This window comes from Cydia pomonella, chromosome 17 (assembly GCF_033807575.1).
Source record: "Cydia pomonella isolate Wapato2018A chromosome 17, ilCydPomo1, whole genome shotgun sequence".
Lineage (NCBI taxonomy): Eukaryota > Metazoa > Arthropoda > Insecta > Lepidoptera > Tortricidae > Cydia > Cydia pomonella.
Window position 1 is genome coordinate 10,379,466 of NC_084719.1, and position 22,247 is coordinate 10,401,712.

Genomic DNA, 22,247 nt, shown 5'->3' on the forward strand with positions numbered 1-22,247 from the left:
ACGCCACCACATTCAAGATATAGGAAAAACCGATTATCGCCTCCAATTAATTGCTGTTAATTGTATCTTGAACAGCGTGTAGTATATTTTTGGGTTTAACTATTTATAAAATTAAATCAGAATCTTTATTGTGAATAGTATTAGTCGAATATATTAAGTTCTTTCACAAAGTAAATTTGAAATAAATAAGTACATTTAAAATTTCCAACTATTGATACGCGTGGTCTCTTTCACTCATACTTGTTTTTTTTTAAATTCCGTCTTCACGTTCCGCCATTTTGCTCGGTCGCATAGGGAGTGAACTTAGATTTTTTCCATGTATTGTAACGTGGATATTTATTATTTAGTGTAAAATTAGTGTTAGGAGACACTAATGGCTTGCTTGAACACACTTAAGTTAGAAATCAAAACATTAGAACAAGTGTTTCCAAAGAACCATGAGCGGTTTCAGATAATGTCAGCTAGTGTCGACGAACTGACCTGCAGATTCGTTGGCAGAAATGGAAAGAAATATGAGATACACGCTAACATTACAGTAAGTACAGTTTTAACATTATAATAAACATGCATGAGCACTCATTGCAAATTGTACCAGCGTTTATTGATTATCGTTAGTTGGGACAAAGGGTCGTTGTTTATGAGGGCAGGGCTGTCAACAAGAGATTTACGGAAGTGAACCCGTTTTTCACCCGTATTCAAGCCTCTGTAATCATATCGCACGAATAATTGTCACCATCGGTTGGTTTGTTTATGTGCGGCGCATAGGGATTGATCGCGTGAAGTGCGCAAGGTTTGTACGTAAATAATGTGTTAGAATTGAGCAATAACAGTCCGTGACGAATTATCGTATCGATCAATCGCTTTTTGAAACTCTTTTTGGGCTATTCGTCGCATGTTTTGTGTGGATAACGGTAAAAGGCGCAATTTTGGGACAATGGTTCTTAGTCATTCTCTACCTGCTTTTTGTCATGTATATTATACATTGGTCTTTTTGTTTGCTCAAGTGAAGTATCAGCTTGAGCTTGGCTTTGGCACTACAGTATGAATAAAAACATCTTAAGTTGCATTAATGTCTCAGCTTTGTTGTATTATTTACTTAGTTAGCAGCTATTGTTCTAATGATTATATGTACTTGATATACTTTTGATATTAGTAGTTGATATACTTTTGTTGATTGTAATTGTGTGGTCTAGTGTAAATATATGATGCAAATCCAAGCTTCAATGTTATACCTACATAGGAGGCCAATGAATACATGAGAACACTATACAATATATGAAATTGTTCAAAGTAGAAATTTTCTATATGATTTCTAAAAATAGCCTTTATTATTGATGTTTACAAATAATTAGATTAACTTAGGCCTCCTTCAAAGCCTTCCATTTACTTCTATCCCTTGCTGTTTGCATCCAGTTACCTCCACCAATCCTTTTTAGATCATTTGACCATAAAATTTTTGTGGTCCTCTTTTTCTAGTATTATACCTAGGGCTCCACTCTACAAGGTCTGTTGTCCACTTATCTTTATACTATGTCAGTGGCCAACAAGTATATGGCCCACCTGATGGTAAGCAGTCAGCATAGCCTCGGCAAACCTGCAACTCCGGAGGAGTTACATGCACCCTCACCCTCATTGAGTTCTGGAAACCTTACTCAACAGCAGGAACACAATACTATGAGCAAGCACAACACTTGTCTAGGTTCTCCCTTATCATTTGGCCTGTCTAGCGCCATTACTTTTGGCTTAATTATGGATAATTACATACTTATTATGAATACTATTGTATTACTGTAAGAACACATTAGAAGTAGATTTATGGCAATGTAAATGTATCATAGTGCATTTTTTTATATTGATGGTTATTTTGTACTAACAACTATAAATCTTCTTTTGTCTTTTCAAATCCTCACTTGCATATATTTTCCTTAATCAGTATTGATTTTAAAAAATATTAAAATAAAAACAAAATGACACATTATGTCAAATATAAAATTGTGGAATATATAGCGTTGAAAAAAACCTGGAAAAATTTCCAAATGACTCGTTTTTTTCAAGTTTCTTTCGAAAAAAACAGTGCAAATTTCAGTTACAATACTTCTGAAAAAAACGAGTAAAGCCGAAAAAATCAAATTATTTTTAAACTTCTGTATTTTTCCATATGAATTTAAACAGGAAGGTTAAGGTTGCACATCTAATGTGTTAGTTTCTGGCATTTTATATATTAGACACTGTCATCACTCAGCAGTGGCATTGTGTATGACGTATCTGAATAAAATGGGAAAATAACCGAAAAAAACTAAATTTGGTAAAATTACCGAAAAATACATTAGATTTTTTCCGGAATTGTCATCCGTAGGAATACGTAGCTGAAAATGTTGTTTGCTTAAATAAATTAATTTGCATAATATATGTCTTGTAGGAGACATACCCCAACACACCACCAGTGTGGTTCGCAGACAGTGAAGATCTCATTGTGACAAATGCAGTGCAGATCCTCAGCAATACGCAAGGAAGAGACAATCATGTCATAAATCAGGTACAGTATTTCCACTTACATTCATATTATTCCACTCAAATTGTTGGTAGGAAACTAAGTTGTTTTATGACCACAACTCTAAATTAATGATAAGATACATTCATTAATTAATTATGAGATATGGAGCAGCAATTCTAATTCTCTTCCTTCAGTAGCTTTAAAAATGTTTAATTCTTTGCCACTGTTAATCTATGTTATGTCTTAAAAGTCACTTATTTCTCATTATATTATTTTATGAAAAGCTCTCTAGCAAAATCTTAAGACACGCACATATCACAGCCCAGAGACAAAGTCAGGAAAATGTCTGTTTTCAGATAATTTGATGTCTCCAATTATATTTGTAACTGCTTGTTATTTATGTGGTGAACTGCCATGAACCTGAGTTCATTGACCTGCAGCTATAATACTTACTGTTACTCTTTTATGACTATTGTAAAGATTCTTGTTTTTAATCATCTATTTTTGAAGCAGAAAGTTCTCAATTAGTATCTTTTCTTATGTCAGTACGCCCATTTGCCAAAGATGGCTGGAGCCCATTTTTTTATGTGATGTAAGTATTTGATGATAGGATCCTGTAGAAATTGAGAGAACTCTTTAAGTATGATAAAATGATAATCCATATACTGACTTGGATATTTTTTAAATGGTAACTTTAACTTACGGTTCTTGGTGAAGTGAAAGACTATTATTTAAAGGTATTTTAAATATTTTTGTTCAAACTGTAGGAACATTAGCTTAATTTTTCCATGTCACATAAAATTTGACATACATTGAGAGCCGTCTATTGTTATGATAAGATTCGTAAACATAAAAATTTGGGGCAGTCATTATCATATCACTTGTTTGCTTCTTTGTCATTTGTGTAGAGAAACTAAAACAATATGATTTATGCAAATATCCTATTGTATTTATAAAACACTAATTTTGGAATACTGAGTTGAATGTATGTATATTCATGTGTTGCAGGTTGGGATATTGTTAAGAGAGCTATGCAAGTTACACGGCGTACCAGAGCCTCCAGATCTGGACTCCCTCACTATACCTATGCACCCTTTCCCCCAGCAGAGGTAAGATTATCAACAACACTTATTTACAGTACATATGGCTACTTTACTGCACTAGTGCAATAATTAGCACTTTACATAACTATGTCGAAAATTTAAAGGGCCATATATACATATAAAACGTTGTACAATACATGTGCGAATAGGTAATTCGCCACTCTTTGCGAATTTCCTATTATTCACATTTGTATCGTAATGTACTATTATACATGACTTTTTGATTGAATGCTGAAAGTTATTAATTGTGGAAGAGAGTTGTGTAAGAAATAATCGTGCTCCGGGTTTGACAATTAAATTAGATGGTATTATAAATATAGAAAACTTTTACCAATTGGAATTTTCATATATCTAATTCTACTGTCGAATATGAGGCATGATTTTTTTAGCTTTTATATCTCATCTACTAGTAAAATCTCTGCATATATAGTAAAGTAAAAAATAAATATAAGTAGTTTCAGTTTGCGATAATTTGATCAACATCACCTCTCATAATCTATTAAGTATTTGAAACTAAACCCTTTCTTTTATTCTACTTTTTTATCTATAAAAATCTTGGTTATTTAAATAAAAATATGTATAATATCTGCATAATATGCATATTATGTTATCTGCATTCTAGGACCCCAAGTAAATCACAGTTGTGGCTTGGCTCGTCTTATATTCATGTTTTTCGAAAATTGTTTACTACAGTCAATATTATACAAGTCAAGGTCGCACTACGGTTGACTTGGATTTGAATGGTAGAAAAAAACCTATCATATCTAATCGAATTCAATGTATTTTTTCTAGGTTGCCGAGTGTGACGTCCAATGGTGCCGAATCAGGCACAGAGGAAGACGAGGAAATGGCAGCAGAAGATGATGAATCAGAAGGAGAAGATGACTTGCCACTAGAGATGGTTGAAGATGCGGGACGAAGCAACAAAGTAAGTCCACCCGCTTCTCTTATCCACGCCATAATTGGTTGTAGAAAACAATTAACTGCATATTTCACATAAAGACTAAAGAATATAGGTGACAAACATAGTTTCTCTAGGTAGAGATACTTTGACCGAAGTGTCAGCCCCATACAGGCTGTTCAATGTAAAACGATCAGCAAGGGAGGAAATTTAGATATACAAATGAGATAGCTAAATTTGTTCTTAAGACACGAAAATGGCCATTTTAAACTTTAATTAAACAATTGTTACACTTATGGAACATCTCCACACCATTTTCTTTTAGCGGCATGGAATTAACTTGCCTTCAGTAAAAAAATTACACCATATATAAATATAAGCCTGGGTGAAAAGTTCAAAACTAGTAGTTATTTGACTAATTGTTTAAATATTTATTTTAGTGAATATTAGTTTTGATTAGATGATACACAAGACACAAAAAAAGCTTTTTTTCTAAGTTAACTTTACAAAATAAATATAATGCCGGTCCTGGCGCTGTTGGGTTAATCTAACACGCTCCTCCTTTCTCCGTTCGTCGTAGCGCCTATTTTTTGACGGTTTAATCCGTAAAAACGCGTTTTTTGGCGATACGGTAAATTAGTCTTTAACTAGAGAACGCGTTTTCACTGCAACCGGGTTTTTACGATAATATATATATGAGAAAAATACACAACTATTTGTATAACACTGCTGAAGTAATACCGCCTAAAACAATAAATCCCTAAAACTAGGTTCTTCAGGACAGTTGTTATTTGCTTGTCTGTGACGTATTTTTTATCTAGTATTTTTTTTTCTAGGATGATATGGAAACGGAACACTTAGCGACACTAGAGAGACTCCGACAGAACCAACGGCAAGACTATTTGTCCGGCAGTGTCTCGGGCAGCCTACAAGCCACAGACCGTCTCATGAAAGAGTTGCGGGACATATATCGCTCACATTCCTTCAAGAGCAATATGTATTCCATTGGTAAGTTACATTTATCACATATTTTGCCCTAGAACTCCATATGTCATATATGAAACAGTCACTAGGATAGGCAGTTATTTTAAGTTCAATAGTCTGTACATTTTATGCATGAGTAATCATTTTTGACCTTCAGGCACACTCGTCCGAAAAAAGAGCACGATATCTTTCGCATAGATAACATACATTTCTTATTTAAAGTAGAGCTGCGAGCGGCACTTTGCACCAGGGGGCCATTTGCATTTTGACACAAAATTTGACAATACCTTAATAATTGTAATATTTTTCTCGCAATTGCTTCATCATTTGGTACACATCCAATAAGAAAGGTCATTTATTACCATAGGAACTTTTTTTAAACTGTTAGAACAGGTTTTTTGCGCAGACTTGATAATAATCTCACGATGTTTGTGATTGGCAGAGCTCGTGAACGACTCCCTGTACGAGTGGAACATCCGGCTGCGCTCCGTGGACCCGGACAGCCCGCTGCACAACGACCTGCTGCTGCTGAAAGAGAAGGAGGGCAAGGACTCCATCCTGCTCAACATCATGTTCAAGGAGACGTACCCGTTCGAGCCGCCGTTCGTGCGTGTCGTCTATCCCATTATATCTGGTGAGTATTGTCTGAATTTTGAACCAAGTGGCATGTATGGCAAGGTAGCCCCTCCTACCCTACTCCTACCTAAAAATGTTTTCTGCTTTATGAGTATCATAAATTAAAGTATTGAATAGATTAAAAATCGTATTGCGTTCAAATGGATAATGTTTATAGGAAGCATAAGATATCTGTTTTTAACATGGTTTTCTTAAAGATAATCTTTCTTTGGAGTTTAACCAAGGTTTTACATGATTTAACACTTTATTGTTATTGAAATTGGCTTACTTAAGTATGTATTGGTTAAGGAAAATATATATTATAGGACATTATTACAGAAATTGACTCCAAAAAAGTCCCACAGTAAGCTCAATAAGGCTTGTGTTGTAGGTACCCTGACAACGATATATATAATATATACACATTATAAATACTTAAATACATTGAAAACACCCATGATTCGGAAACAAATATCCCTGTCCATCACACAAATATATGCTCTTACCAGGATTTGAACCCGGGACCATCAGCTTCATAGCTAGGGATTAAGGAAAATGAAATTTATCATTCACATGAAGGCGTATGAACATTTGACTAGTGTCATTGACCGCCGGCATCCTGAACGAGACAGGCGGGCAATGTGTGGAAACTCTTCGTGCTTGGCGCGCTCAAGAGAAAACAGATCGATTGGACAAATTAGGGAAGCAAATGTCTTTTTAGCATCTGGGATATAAAAAAAGGTTTACCTTTTCTTTGTATCTTGTCAATTTTATTTTTGTCTCTTGTTAATGTTTATGTCATAAAGCATGTATGAATAAGGATTTAATCTATATCTATCTACCATTCGCAGGAGGCTACGTGCTGGTCGGCGGCGCGATATGCATGGAGCTGCTGACGAAGCAGGGCTGGTCGTCGGCGTACACGGTGGAGGCGGTGATCATGCAGATCGCGGCCACGCTGGTGAAGGGCAAGGCGCGCATCCAGTTCGGCGCCACCAAGGTCGTGTCGCAGACGCAGTACTCGCTGGCGCGCGCGCAGCAGAGCTTCAAGTGCCTAGTGCAGATACACGAGAAGAACGGTCAGTGCCGCCTGCATGCTGCTTTCTAAACAGCTCAGGAATCATTGTACACGGTGCCCCAGCTGAAGTACCCACGTCGCTGTACTAGCTGTGTAGTAAAGTGAAAAGAGTTAGACCAACATAAGTCTGCAACGATTTTGATAGCACACGCAGGGCAAGTGTTATTTTAAAATCTACCAAAAGCGTTACAGACTTTTCTTGGTCTAACTCTACTTATGTAACGTACTAAACCGTTTCAACATTATCCATAGTGCGTCAAAATGTTAAGTTTGGCAGTTCTCTATGGAATTGAAGCCGCCGATTCATTTATCGTTAATCAGTTCGTTGATTGTGCGCAGGGCAACCCGCCTCAAAAGCTCGTAGGTAGCTCGCGCTTACCAGTGTGTCGGAATAACAATACTCTTCGAATCTGGGGGCACGGCAGTGCCCCCGCCAAGACGAGCCAAGCGAAGTGCAAGGGCACTACCTACCTTTTCTCGAAGCGCTTCATCGTTGTTTGAACCCTCATAACTGGGGTTTGGATTATCCCAGATAAAGAAAATCTCGGGATATGATGCCAATAGTGGACCTATTAAACATAAAAAGTTTCAATTGCATAGCTCTTATACTTTAGATTTTATTCATATTTAAAAAACCCCAATTTCGTCACTGACTCACTCACTCATTCACTAATGATCATAAAAACTCTTCGGGTATTTCATGAAGTCCTAAAAAGCTAAAATTTGGTATGTAAGCTAGTATTAGTACATAAAACAACAAAAAAAATCTAAAACTGAATTTTTACCCCTCATTATTGTGACGTTCTTGCGTCGCTAATTGGGCTACACATGGAATAGGTCATTGTTTCGAAAGAAAAAATACTTAAAAAAATAGATTTACACTAAAAAAGATGTTGACTTCTTTCGTTGAATACGCGCAATTTTATTTCAATGTTTTTTTAATAACCATATTAAATTTCTTGTTGAAAATTACATTTTGAGTTTGCTTTTTATGATTGAAAATGCGCTTTTGAATTTCTATACATTTATATAGTAAATTTATATTCGACCTTGATAGAATAATTTGTTTCGAAGACTATTGTATTAAATAATTGGTTTATATCTACTTATCGTCGCAGTAAAACTAATACCTTTCAACATTATGTAAATGTGAGGGAAACTTTACTTCTTCAAAAATAGATAATGATTATCGATTTAAATTAAGGTGAATTGAAGGTGGGGAGTTCAAGAGCGTATGAAAAAGGGTATGTTGTATTACTTGTATCCCTTTTCCAAGCATAGTACGAGGTATCGACCACATGCTCGCCAAAATAATTTCAACTTAAGCATTCGGATTTAAGGTTCAAATTAGATTGCACTTTCGAAAAATGTGACTTGTCTTCAAATGAATCATCAAAGCTGGATTAATTGGAATATATTTGGATTTTTTGGGAAAACCTTGTAGATTCGTGCGGCCGGGAAAAGGGGTAGGGCAAGGGGTCAGAGGCCCAGGTTATGCCTGTTTGATCCAGTGTCCTAGACACTAATCCCGCTAACTCATAAACTTGGCAGTAAGAATGCATACACTCTGTAAGCTCCAGATTTGACTTAGCGTGGTCCTTAGCATGGTCTTTAGACTTCGCAGAGCTTGTAAATATATTAAAAGAACAGGGGTACCAACTAGTTTATTCAGGGGTCCGGTTTAAAAAAAAAAAGGACCATCGCGGTCCGTTTCTACTTGAATTTATTAAATAAGCAAATGTACAGCACAAAATAGGTGACCATTTGACTGCCCCTGGTATAGTATAATGAACTCCACGGACTTTTGCCGATCTTTGGCGCGATTGAGCCTGTATTTCTTATGGTTATCTAAGTGTGAAATAGTAAATACGTTTTATGTTCCAGGCTGGTTCACACCGCCCAAGGAGGATGGGTAATGCTGGCTCTCGCTGCCATCCTTAGACTATCGTGCAACAAACACTAACGCCCTCAACAACAAAGGACGCCTACAAATTTGAAGTGAATCGACGAGATAGCGTGATGATAGTTTAAATTTAATTCGAATGTTTCCAATGAGTAAGTTACTCGCCGGTCCCGTGTATTGTGTTTCGTATGACTGAGCTGAACTGACGTTTCGAGAGATTATCTCAAGTATTGTACATGTCCTTAATCGATATATGTTAAGTGCTATTAATGTTCTGAGTGCGGCGGGCGTTGACGAGAGACAATTATAAGACTTATAGGAAATGTTTAATGTGTAACGTTTTTTGTAATCATTCATTTCTCATCAAAAAGTTATCCATATGGTTAGCCCTAGACGTTACAGGAGTGTAAAGTTAAGAAATTCTTTGCATTTCTTTTTTAGTTACTGAAATAAAAACCTGTGATTCTTATAAATTGTGTTTTATATACATTTCCACACCACTTTAACATAAGTGTAGTAATCAATACCAAGTTACCACTTCCTTTTATATTTAATTGATTATTTACTTTGGTACACGCAAAACACGAGCAAGATGTTGTTCATTGACAGGCGTTGACAAAACTGCGACAAAATATGGCCGTGATTAAGGGGCTGTATTTTAATATGTATGCGCGTCGCTGGTATTCCTACGAATATACTTCTGTAGGACGACGTTCACAAATGATTATGTGAATGTTTTATGACGTTCATGGTTTTCCACGGTTTTTTTGACGCACAGAGGACTTCGCGTCCTTTGTGTGCACATAGGTTTGTACCTACAACAACATATATTAAAGTTTCGCTCGCTGATTGTGCTTGTTGTTGTCCATCATAGTAACAAGCACGGTAACCAGCTCCTCCCTTCCTGGCTCGTTGTATTTTTGACAGAAATCCTTCTGCGACATCGTCTGCAACCACTGCTTTAACTTTGGATACCTGAATGGAATATAAAACCACGTTATAACCTGGCATACTACATAAAATAATCGTAGAGCGCCACAGACGTTAACAAATTCACTGCCAATAACCCACCAGGTGGGTTCTTTGTTCGTAGGCGCTTTAATCGACAAAGCGGAAAAAATGCTATATCGGCGTAGCGTGTACTGCGTCGCTCGCGCTGGCAATGAGCGAGTTAAATCACGTCAATAGAAAGGCCTACCAAAGACGCAACTCCGTCATTAGGCTAAGCGTATGCTGAGACGCAGGCGACGCAGCGCAGGGCAGAGTAGATTTTGTAATGTATAAAACGTCTTTGCGTCGCACCGTGCATAGAGCTAAAGGACGTTCCATACTTTACAAAATCTGCCTTGCCCTGCGTTGCGTGGAACTGCATCGCCTGCGTCTCAGCATACGCTTAGCCTGATGAAGAAAGAAGCGAAAGGGGTAGGAGGAGCAGGGTAATTATACCACTTTGGCGTCTTAGACACATCATTTTGTGTTATTAGCGTTCAATGATAGCCATTTACATTCTCTTCATGCATTTCAATAAGGTTTATTATGGTGTGTTAAAATAATCTTGGAATACAAAAGGTTTACAATGTTTATTAAATACCTTTTGCCATCAACAGAGTAGATGCCGTCCATCGTCGACACCGTGGTAACTATGCTTATGTCTGCCAATGTCAATACGTCGTCTGCCACGTACAGGTTGCGAGACAAATAGGCTTCCAGCGTGCGGTACGCGTCCTCTATGTTGGACTTCATGGACTTCGAGAGCTCTGTCAGCTTTCCCCAGAATGTTGGGGCCTGAAAGTTAGACTAAGCAAAATATCTAAGCAGGTCAAGTTGAGGTCACGCATTGAACACAATGGTGAGTTATGTAAGGTGCTTTAGGGTAAACGCGGGATGTAAGGTGCTTTAGGGTAAACGCGGGGTAAGTTCGAAAGTGGCTAATACTATTAAACCAAGATTAAAGCAGAAGCACTTCATACTTAGCAACACTTACGCTACTGCATCACGTATCATGGCATTTTGTTTACTGTTGCTATAATAGAAATTGCGTCAAGTTTAGCAAATATTAGCAATTTTCAAAATTATCCCGCTTTCGAAGTTTAGCCAGGTCAGGTAATGCACTTTATTGGGAATTGTAAGAGCGCTTAGATTTATTTTTCCACAATATATTGCTCCATTGGCTCATGCTCGAGCTGGAAAATGGTGGCAACTAACGTATATTTACTTAATTTGGTCGTAAAGACCTACTTCCATTATTTTCTAAAATGAGTTATATAACTACCAAGTTAATGTAGGTAGGTACCTACCGAACTTGCATTCAGAAATCATCACGACATTAATCCATCGCAATATAGGATGAAATGAAGTCATAAAAGCAAGGTTGTTGAGAATAAATATAAATGTTTATAAATCCCGCTGTGGTATATCAATGCGATTGAGTACAATACAAAGGATAGCAACTTCGTTCAATACTCAAACCTACGCTCATAAGTTTTCGGAACGGTTGAGTGGATTGCTTCATAAATCGGGGAAGGAAACGATTCTTCAACTTCATAGCCTAGTGTGGGGCCGCAGGATATATTTTTTAAATGTTAATAAGGCTTTTTCTTTCATATAAACAATTCTTATTCTCCGCAATATATTTAACAGCATGTGTTTGTGTGTTTATGGCTTCATTGATGTAAGTTTTGCTCGAGCTGGAAAATTGTGGATTCTTATATACTTAGCGTCAATCTGTGTAGGTTGAACGTCGGGCTTACAAATAACAAATATATCTGTGATGAGTATGTAAACAATATAAAGCAATATAAATGTAACATATACTTATGCACGAATAAGATTACTAATCTACGAACCGTACGCACTTGCGAGCTCTCAGTCCTATAAAATAGACGGAGCCACCCAACCCGCTTGGCGCATTCTCTGTTTGTAAGTAGAGTCGGACCAAGATAATTTGGCAGCGATTTTGATAGCCCAGACAGCGCAAGTATTATTTTAAACGTCAAACATCTATGAAATTATGACGTTCGCTACCAACGTTTTCGTAGCACTACGCTCGTAGCTGATCCTAGCGTTTTCCCGCTTTGTAGAGGACTGCGACTACGAACAGAGAACCCGCCAAGCGGGTTCCCGGTACTCAATGTGTTACCACTTGTACAGGCTGGGCTATCAAAATCCCTGCCAACTTAGCTGAATCTAGTCGCTTTCCTCTACAAAGGTACGCTGGGATTGGCTACGAGCGAGCCCTACGAAAACGTTAGCAGCTTATCCTTTCTGTAAAATCTCCGCAATATCACCTATACTGCCACTTAAACCTGACACTCTGAGCTAACACGTTGAACACTTAGCGTAAAAGCGTAAAATACCATTTATCGACAAAATAATTCTTCAGAAAAGTGAGCCACTGCGAAATTGTACCCTATCACTTTGTAATAAAGTTGAATATCATAGTGGGAAAAATGATTATATTTACTAAAGGTTTAAGGGGCTCCCTGGCGCCAATGACCTTCGATCTGACTCCCTTAGTTTTGTAATGTTTTTTGTAGTTTATCATATTAACAGCAACTGTTTTAAGCAATATACTATTCCATATTAACTTCAAAGTTAATTTTTTTCGAGATATTTGGCATTAAGTTGAACAATTTTAGGCGAAAAATCGGGTTTTCTAGCCCTAACTTTTGATTTAATTAGTTTTAAATTAAAATCTCGGACCAGTTTTTAGAGACGTCAAATATGTAGATTTCCTATATGTAAGATCCTTCACAGCAATCGAGTAACGAAAAAGTATATTTTTAGACAATGTTTAAAATAATCATAAAAAAATAAGTATTCATTTCTTTCAAAATCCAGCAGACCAGAATGGAGATAAAAGAATGAAGAACCGTTAGCCACTTGATTTATAATTCTAAATATCTGTAGTGCAAATGTGGGAGTAACGACTCAAAGATTGTCAAAAATCGATGAAAACCGCGGGAAGCCTCTTCAGTAAGATTGAAGGTATCAACCATGTCAGGCCGACAATAAGGTAAACTACCTATAATGGTAGAAAGTAGATAGGTACTCGGTACTCACCATTACAGATCGAAGCCTGGGAAACAATATACCACATTCGAAATACATTCGCTGGTTGATCGTGGCGCGTTTTCGAATGTCAGAGGGGTACAGATGTTGCTGCTCAGGTTTTGCGTATTTTTCAAAAAGATACACAATTATAGCGTGACTGGAACAAAATTGTAATACTTATTTATTTTATCTTAGACTTCATTGCATTTGCGCATATAAGAAATACAAAAGGCGGACTTAATCCCTCTAGGCATTCTCTACCAGACAACCATAGGGCGAAACCTAGAGCAATTCACTACCCGTGACTGCAGTGATTCCAAATCACGATTAGGTCCTGGATACCAGCCGGCCGCTCTACTGAGTTATCAATGTTTACCCGTTAGCAGGAAATATTCCCACTATAGCCTTCGTACGCGCCTTAGCTTTGTGTTATCTTAGCAGACCTTTTGAAATCGGTATGATTTGTTAAACTTAATTCAATTTGACTCAATCACACAACTCACACAAGGTACTCGTAAATAATAAAATTCTCATATAATTATTTTATAGTAGTTGATAGTAGGTACCTGTCGGCTATCCAATAGTCTCCTTCGTCTAGCATAGGTATAGATCTCATAGGATTCTTCTGTAAGATAAAGACATGTTTTAAGGAGATACATTATTTACAGAAATACGTGTATTTATGGATTTGAATTTTTAGTTTCACACGTAAGTATTTATTAGCATCCTTACAGTAGCGGCGGAATGACTGAGTCACATGGTTTGGTTTTTACATGTATTCTTTTTTTACGTTTGGGTTTTGTTTGGAATGTAAAGACATTCTTTTTTTCGTTTAGCTCACCTCGATTAACTCTGGTGTGTCCTGGTCCCTCGCCACCGGGTTAAGATATCTTTCTTCTAACTGTACTTTCAGGATGCCGGCGACCATCTTGACAGCCCGTGACGGCGGACTGCTGTTCGAATGGTATAAGATTGCCCTCATATTTACTATTGCTGTAAAGTAAAATAATTTAAAATAATCTTCTTGGAAACAAGATTTATACCAATATCCCAGATGTCTAAAATTAGGACTGAAAGACATACTTATGTAAGACTGGAGACGAGACAATAGAATATTATGATCCCTCTGATCCCATTAAACTGATCTACTGAATGTTATAGAGATGTGGCCATATTAGGAGCTCTGGCCGAAAACAATATTGAGTTTGGGGTTGTTAGAGTCGCTTCGATGAGTACCTAATTACTATTAATATTAAATAAAATAATCTTAAAAAAATCCACTTTTTATTTATCCCTTTTATATGCGCTAGCAACTGGTGTGTTTAAAATCTGCGCCAAGCCAAATAATTAAAATACCGGCAATAATACTCCCAAGCAACTAATGGACCGCTTTGGCATTGGGTTCGACAGTGTGTTGACGCTTTTAAGATTTGGTCAGGCACCATACCTACTTCAAATATAAGTATATCAGTTGCTAGCGCACATAAAAGGGATAATATTTTATTTTATTCTTTTTGAAGTTGTTTTCTGTTTTAACTTGTGCTGAAATTAATCACTAGATGGCGCTGTTACGACCACAAACAGCACTTTGTTGTTATAGAAACATTATCGTTACAGACAGACATACATTCACGGCCGTTAGAATCTAAAATAGCTTTTGCCCGCAACGAATTTTGCGATATAGTTGTAATCCCTCCAAGGTCTGAACGGGTTTTCAAATTAGAGGTAGATTAGGTACGATTCGAACGTAAAAGTCATAAAACAATAAAACAGTAATATAGTGTAATAAACTTTTTCGAAGATATTTTAATATACCTAGTAAACGTTAATTACCGTATCTGTCTGAGTAATAAAGTGCGAAGACAGTTAACTTGTTCCTTCCCTTTCGGTTTTCAGTCCAATTAGTAGAAAAGGAGTACGACCGTACTAAATGTCCGTCTGCCGTCCTCAATTGAGTTTGTTATTTACTCGCCTGTTAGATTGGAATACGTATCTAAACGGCTTTAATTGAACTAATTACTGGAACTACTGTATCAATCAAATTACCAATTAGATCATAAATTAAATTGGCATTTAATTGTAGGTACATTACTATAGAGGCCGGGAAACGTAGGGTTGCAGGCCAAGTAGATATATACGGCTGAGCTACGCTCAGCCGGATAGAGATACGCGGCCGGCAACCCCGTTTCTCGCCGAGATATGTATAGTGCTTTTCTCAAACTTGCAATTAAAACAAAAAATTCTCGCCACTCTACCAGCGGTGTACAAAGTTTGTACTACAAACATGCGCGCGTAAGTCCGCGCGCCAGCGCGATGCGCCACCGCCGTTGCTTAGCAACGAATATGCACAACAAATCACCGTACCAAGCTAACTGCGAACTGAAGTTAGTTAAGGCCGCCTTTACACCTGTAAGTTTTACTTACGTAAGTCACTTACGTAAGCGACTTATGATAAATTTTCAAGTGTAAACACTTGTTGTAAGTAGCTTACTGTATTTTTTTACTACTTTCGTAAATTGGGAAATTACAAGTCTAAACACGTTCGTATTTGTTTACGGAAGCGACTCACAGCTTATCGAACTAAATTGATAAGTTGAGAACTCACAGGTCTCTCAGGTGGTGAAATTGCCCGTCGAAAATGTGTATCGTTTTTTTTAATGATAGGTGCAACTTTTTCCAAAATATATTCGAAACTTGTAGCATTCATTCTTACAAAATTGAAAAATTGGGCTCGGTCTTCCATTCTCAACTCCTTCAGAAGATTTTCAAACGCATCTCGTGCCATTCTTTTTTCTAGCCAAGGTTTTACCCAGCATTTTCTTTCAGCATTCTTTTGGTTTCGCCTTTGATTGTATAATATTATTTACAGTACATATGGTGCTACGTTACCGCTCTAGTGCGCAAATTAGCATATTACGTTACTGTGTCAAACATTTAAAGGCCCATATGTACTTACTGTACTTTTACTTTTAATTTATCGCCACTTGTTTCGAATTTCCTAAATTTCGCACTTGTATCGTAATGTACTAATATGCAGCAGCCGCTTGTGCGTGGCGGCTATGAGTAGACTATGAGTATGCGTAGTATTGGTACAAATCTAATTAATTTTCCAAATATCAATAACAGTTCAGTCAGTTTAGGTAAATAGATCAAGTAGGTAGGAAGTTGTTTGACTGATCACGAAATCACTAATACGTTCGCTAAGTAATTTAGATATTTTATCGTCGATAGATCTAAGCCACTCTTGCCTGAAATTAATGTATCGGAATAATTGCCACCTGACCTTTGTGAATTCATAATTCAAATACGAGTACATATTGTTCATGCTCAGTAGAATTTGCACGTGTTTTGGCATGGCAAATGACAATAAGAAGGTTTACGTGAAAGTCTGTGGCAATTGACACAAAATTATGTATGTTATAGAAATGTTTAAAGCTGTTGGTTTTCCATGTATGTAATTTAAAAAAAAATTACGATCTAATAATAACTTTTAGGAGAATTCAGAAAAAAAACTTCAATATTATTTAATATTTCAATTAGAATGTTTATTGTTCTGATAAAAAATTACTTCTAAAATACAAATAAAAACCCTCAAGACGCCATCCAATAACCTAAAAAATTAATTAACAGATATTATATTTTTAAACAAAAACTGTTTAAAGTAATGTTAATAATATATAATAATGTTAAAAATACTCAAACTGTGGGTGTTTAATGTTACACAATACTTAATTGATTATTGTGATTGGTTTGATTTTTAATGCTTACGCATTAAAATATTAATACGTTTGCTGATATAACCACACCACCACCACCACGTCGGACGCCTGCAACTCCAGAGGTGTTACATGCGCATTGCCGACCCTCTAAAACCTGTACAGTGTACAATCCTTTTTTGAAGAACCCCATACCCATACTGTAGCCCCTCGAGAAAACCTCACGGACTATTAGATAAATGTAAACTAATATGTATGTAATAGTGCATTAGGTTTTCTTTTTTCCTGCGGACACCTAATCTCAAAAAGAACTACCTCCTCCTTACTTTTTACTTTACTTAGGGCGGTACGTTATGCAATCGTGTAAGGTTGCAATTGTGCATTGCAACTTTATGAGGTACAGAGTATTAAGGCCCAAAGAATATGGAATTTTCTAGATTCAACGGGGATTAGTAGCTAATGAACTTTAAAGGGCCGCTACAATAGATTACTGTTGGTCGACACCACAATAATACCTAATAAAAAAAAAAAATGACAATCGTTCGTAGATAAACGGAACGCTATCTGCCTCTATCGCACTAATTAATATGAAAGAGTGATAGAGAGACATTAGCGTTTCGTTTCGTTTAACGATTGTCATCTTGGGTAGGCCCCCAGAAGTTAGAACCCAACATTATATACCCACGTACCTACAGAACACGAGCAGCCAGGCTAGCATATGATTGGCGCGAGAGTATCTCGCGGCGAGATAGAATACCCGTCCCTCTTTAATTAACATGGTTAGAAAAAGACGGGTAGTCTATCTCGCCGCGAGATACTCTTGCGCCAATCATGTGCTAGGCCTACTGGAGGTAAATAAGTAGGGTGAAATCACCAAAAGATGACCAGTTAAGCGACTACCCCAACTTTAGATTTTTTGTTACATATGTCGTAACTTATTTTTAACAACTTTTATTTTTAATATGATTCAGCATATAATCTAGATTAGAATTATTTCAAATGCTCATATTGTAATTCAGCATTTTTATAAAAAAATATTATATGATGAAATAGGGCAAAATGCCCAGATGATGAACACGGTGCCCTATCTCTGAACGTTTTGACCCCAAAAGATGAATCAGTATAAAACGAAAATCAAGTACCCTAATATAGAACGGCATGATGCCAATAGATGAACTAGTATAGATAGAGTGTAACTTTACCCCTTTTGTTAAATTCTGACCACTGAGCAATTACAATCGGTAGTGAAAAAAATGGTCTACAAAATCACAGTTTAAATTATTTGTGCCAGAGAGAGAAAAAAAATCCCTAGGTGGAATTTTGCTCCAAGAAAAAAATATAATCTTCAAATTAATTAAAACGATTTAATAAATTAAACTTTTTAAATTTGTATTTGTAAATAATATAAAAAAGTAATTGAGCTACCGATTAAAGATATAAAATTCACTATTTTTACAATTGAACTTGTTCAGTGTTGAAAATGCTACCTTGGTTCAAGTTTTGGACACGGTATTGAAGAAATGAACTATCAAAAATAATGCGAAACTCACGTATTGGAATTGAGCCCAAAATATGAACTAGTAAATTATCATAGTTCATCTTTTAGGGATATGATTTTTAGTTGAACAGCCAATACTAAAATAAACCTAAATAAAACTAAATAAAAGAAAGCTTTGTTCATCTTTTGGTTAAAAAATCAAGGCCTAGCCAGCTATCAATTTAAAACATAAATTATACGTCTACCTTTTCTATTAGAATTTATACAAGCATTTGAAAAAACAAGCACTTGCCCAAAAGTTGACCGCCGTTCATCTATTGGCTTAAGCATACAATATTGGAACCATAACTTGATCTGCAAATATTTTAATAAAATAAGATAAAATATGCAATACTTGATAATGAAAACGTTAGAGGAATTAGTCTAGAATCTTTTCTGTATAAAATCATGTAAGTAAATGCATAATTCAATTTTATACGCAATTATAAGCGCTAATCTTATTAAGATCTCCATACAAATGGCGATTTTGGTGTGGACCGCGCATTTGACGACCGCTCTCAGCCACACGCACAGCACAATTGTCTGGGAGTTTAAATGTCAGCCTCGGCAAAGTATTGCCGCGTTAGGAAAAAATACCCTCAGGTGCGTAGAATAATTCACGATTTAATTATATCGATTTTAAGGCCAAATGTTCATCTTTTGGGGGCCGGTCATCTTTTGGTGCCACTACCCTACGTATCATTTGTATTATGTTCATACTGAGTGTTCATACCTCATATGACTCATATCGCGTGTTGGTTATTATACTTATTATTTGATCTTGCTAACGTTATCTAAGTATTTCTTGCTCGTTTTACTCCTATTTATTTTCGTAATAAATGGGAGATTACGACAAATGAACGGAGGAAAACAAACAACTTTCACATTTTCTTGTCATATTTTAGGGTGAAAAGATGTTCCATATTTTGTATTTTCAAATTGAATTGTATTATAATTCTAATTAGATTATATATACGCACACTAACGATAATACGAGTATCAGAGGGCCTACCGCGAAACACAAAAATCTAAATTTCGTTATGTGCCTCTCTATCACTCTTGCATATTTGAGCGATAGAGAGACAGATATCTAACGAATTTTCGGTTTCAGTGTTTTGCGGTAGGCCCTCAGATCAATATCAAAAAGTCGACTTCACTAGCGAACGAAGAGCTGGCAGCTTTTTCGCGACGTATTAGCATTGCTACGCTATACAGCAGGGTAACGCTGCCACTGCTGCCAGCATTCTCGGCACCATGCCAAGGGGGCAATTTTTTTTAGACATATATATTTTTATTTAGTATTCGTTTTTAGTTTTATTTTATAGATAAGTTAGTTTTTTAATAGCACATATTGTAAATCTGAAGGTGCTTATGGGTATGCTTATAAACTGTTTATATGAGCTATTTGCCACTACAAAGCATGCTTTAAAGTAGCACGTTCTAAAGACACGTGCTCGTAGGTAGCATTTGCTCAATAGTAGCATGCTTTCATGTTAGTAACTAGCATGTGTACAGTACCTTGAAGTAATCATATCATATCAAACATGATTTTGCGATTTTAAAATTCGAATACCGCTCCAATTAATTAACATTCAAGACAGAGCTTTGCAGTGTATAGTGATATTAGAAGGCAGCAGATATTAGCTTCTTTATTATTTATCAGATCCTTTTATACGTAATAATGTCTATCTACTTAGTATGAAATTTTATACCAGAATAATATGCTAAGTTGTTTTCTTGGAGCTCTTTATTCTGCACTTTTGTAATTATTTCGCTGAATAAATATTTATAAATCTAAGTGCAAATCCACAAAAAGATTTATCAATATTGGAGCGCGATGTTTTGTCAACATTTACCAATCGAAAATACCTATTGTTCATAAAATAATATTACGCTGCCTCTTTTATAATATAATATCAGATCAGTTTAATATTAATTGACTACATTTTACTTAGCAACATACTTGAAACTGTAATATTAATATTATATATAAACAAATAACCTATTCGTAAACACGTCAAACGCAATACTTACTTTACTGTTTGGTCAAACGAGAATAAGTAGTTTTTGTATTCCTTCGAAATCAGCGAGCTTGAAAGCCAATACCTGTACATTATATTAAAGTTTTATTTTAATGACTATAAATGTATTGTACTTACATTCTTTTGTTTTACAGTGTCATCACAATTTCACTAGTGTACATTGCCACAACATAACATAACCTATAAACACGATAACAACAAAATATGTACGAAGCGCCTGCTTCTATGCTTGTTCATCGTTTTCCATTTTTCTGATATTGCATTTTGGTTATATCACGGCGTTCAGCCTGAGGCGTTTTGAGAAACGTACAGATGTTTATGATGCCAATTTAAATCGATTTTGACGCTTTTGCTACGATTTTGATAGCTATGTGAAATGCATGCTTAAGGTTTTTAGGGTTTTTATATTTAAATTTTAACCTGCATGTTAAAAAAAAGTGACTCGATTAATTTACTATACATAATAGTCGGTCAAACAAGTTTGTCAGTAGAAAACGGCGCGAATTAAAAAAAATCTATGAGCCGATAACCATTCCCGCCTATTTTTTTCTGGAAATGGCTTGTCAGACTATATCTTCACATTGCAGAAATGTTTTGTTTTGAGTCTGCTATTTATTGTTAATCACATCGACTTTGGCATCGTCGTAATGGACTGGCCAGTTCGAACCCTGGGCCTTTATCTCATCAATCACGTGTAAGACTGAAAAAGAGGGTATGGTAGCAGGATCCTTCACCATCCAACGCATACCACAAAATGCCCTTAGGAAATTAATTACCCATGCGATTTTCCTCAGTCCTTCATTATTCCGTACCTCAAAAGCAAAAACGGATAAGGGTTTTGTGGATTGCTTTGTTGTAAGTCTGTTCGTCTGTCTGTCAAGACCCTTTCGGGAACACGTAGAGGTATCGAGTTGAAATTAAAACCATATACTCAGGTCTACAGTCCCTTGTAGCTGTAATTTCTAAGTTAACTTAAAATAAACCGGCCAAGAGCCTGTCGGGCCATGCTCAGAGTAGGGTTCCGTTGTTACTCTTCCATCACAATAAGCTAAATTGGAGCTTAAAGTATAGTAGATTGTAAATCAAGGGTGAAATGTGAATGTATGTCTTTTTACTATGAAGGGGAAACTTTTTGCGATAACTCAAAAATAGCTTAACTGATCATGTCCGGTATAGTTTTAATTTAATGTCTTTCTTAAGCTATACTTCTATGATTTCTTTCATATTTTTTTGACCTATGGTTCAAAAGTTAGGGGGGGGGGGCACATTTTTTTTTCTTTCGGAGCGTTTATCTCCGAATATATTCACATTATCAAAAAATGTTTGTTGAAGACCCCTGTTAGTTTTGAAAGACCTTTCCAACGATACCCCACAAGGTAGGGTTGAAACAAAAAAAAAATCACCCCCCCCCCTTTAAGTGTAGGGGAGGTACCCTATAAAAATAAATTTTTAGATTTTATTGTACGACTTTATCGGCTTTATTGATTTATATATCCGTGCCCAATTTCAGCTTTCTAGCACTAACGACCACGGAGCAAAGCCTCGGACAGACAGACAGACGGACATGGCGAAACTATAAGGGTTCCTAGTTGACTACGGAACCCTAAAAAGATTCGGCCGTAATTTTTTTAATACTAAGTTTGTGGCAAACAATCATACGGCCCGCCTGGGGTAAGCAGTCGCCGTAGCTCCATATTAAATGCCGCAAAAAACGTATATTTCATTACTCAACGGGTTCAAAATTATCACTTTTGCGTACGGACATGTGATAGCAATCAGGGGACCGATTTTTGAATTTCGAGCGCTCGATTTCGTCACTTG

General features: G+C 36.3%; 2 protein-coding genes across 4 annotated transcripts; one reads left to right on the forward strand and one right to left on the reverse strand.

Annotated features, from left to right (window-relative positions):
- The first annotated feature begins 255 nt into the window (after positions 1 to 255).
- LOC133527050 (ubiquitin-conjugating enzyme E2 Q2) lies at positions 256 to 9,551 on the forward strand. Its single transcript, XM_061863935.1, has 8 exons — positions 256 to 535; positions 2,420 to 2,536; positions 3,503 to 3,603; positions 4,390 to 4,525; positions 5,335 to 5,506; positions 5,925 to 6,116; positions 6,949 to 7,176; positions 9,060 to 9,551. Exons 1-8 carry the CDS (start codon positions 374 to 376, stop codon positions 9,089 to 9,091), a joined length of 1,140 nt encoding a protein of 379 aa, XP_061719919.1. The 5' UTR covers positions 256 to 373; the 3' UTR covers positions 9,092 to 9,551.
- LOC133527051 (glutathione S-transferase 1-like) lies at positions 9,542 to 20,642 on the reverse strand. 3 transcript variants are annotated; one of them, XM_061863938.1, is made up of 6 exons: positions 20,544 to 20,642; positions 13,973 to 14,124; positions 13,698 to 13,756; positions 13,141 to 13,288; positions 10,670 to 10,863; positions 9,542 to 10,053 (listed from the first exon to the last, which is right to left on the reverse strand). In XM_061863938.1, exons 2-6 carry the CDS (start codon positions 14,111 to 14,113, stop codon positions 9,909 to 9,911), a joined length of 687 nt encoding a protein of 228 aa, XP_061719922.1. In that variant the 5' UTR covers positions 14,114 to 14,124; positions 20,544 to 20,642; the 3' UTR covers positions 9,542 to 9,908. The 3 variants fall into 3 exon arrangements, with proteins under 3 accessions (XP_061719922.1, XP_061719920.1, XP_061719921.1); XM_061863936.1 differs by having other exon boundaries at positions 10,670 to 10,875; XM_061863937.1 differs by having other exon boundaries at positions 10,670 to 10,875; positions 20,419 to 20,550.
- Between the last annotated feature and the right edge of the window lie 1,605 nt (positions 20,643 to 22,247).

What these genes read in the sequence shown, in the direction of transcription:
- LOC133527050 (XM_061863935.1), top strand. Translation starts at nt 374, where the DNA reads ATGGCTTGCTTGAACACACTTAAGTTAGAAATCAAAACATTAGAACAA. An exon ending in ACAATCATGTCATAAATCAG is followed by an intron (nt 2,537 to 3,502) that starts GTACAGTATTTC and finishes CATGTGTTGCAG; the next exon opens with GTTGGGATATTGTTAAGAGA. An exon ending in ATGCGGGACGAAGCAACAAA is followed by an intron (nt 4,526 to 5,334) that starts GTAAGTCCACCC and finishes TTTTTTTTCTAG; the next exon opens with GATGATATGGAAACGGAACA.
- LOC133527051 (XM_061863936.1), bottom strand. Translation starts at nt 14,113, where the DNA reads ATGAGGGCAATCTTATACCATTCGAACAGCAGTCCGCCGTCACGGGCT. An exon ending in ACACACCAGAGTTAATCGAG is followed by an intron (nt 13,757 to 13,972) that starts GTGAGCTAAACG and finishes TTTATCTTACAG; the next exon opens with AAGAATCCTATGAGATCTAT. An exon ending in GACTATTGGATAGCCGACAG is followed by an intron (nt 13,289 to 13,697) that starts GTACCTACTATC and finishes ATTTTGTTCCAG; the next exon opens with TCACGCTATAATTGTGTATC.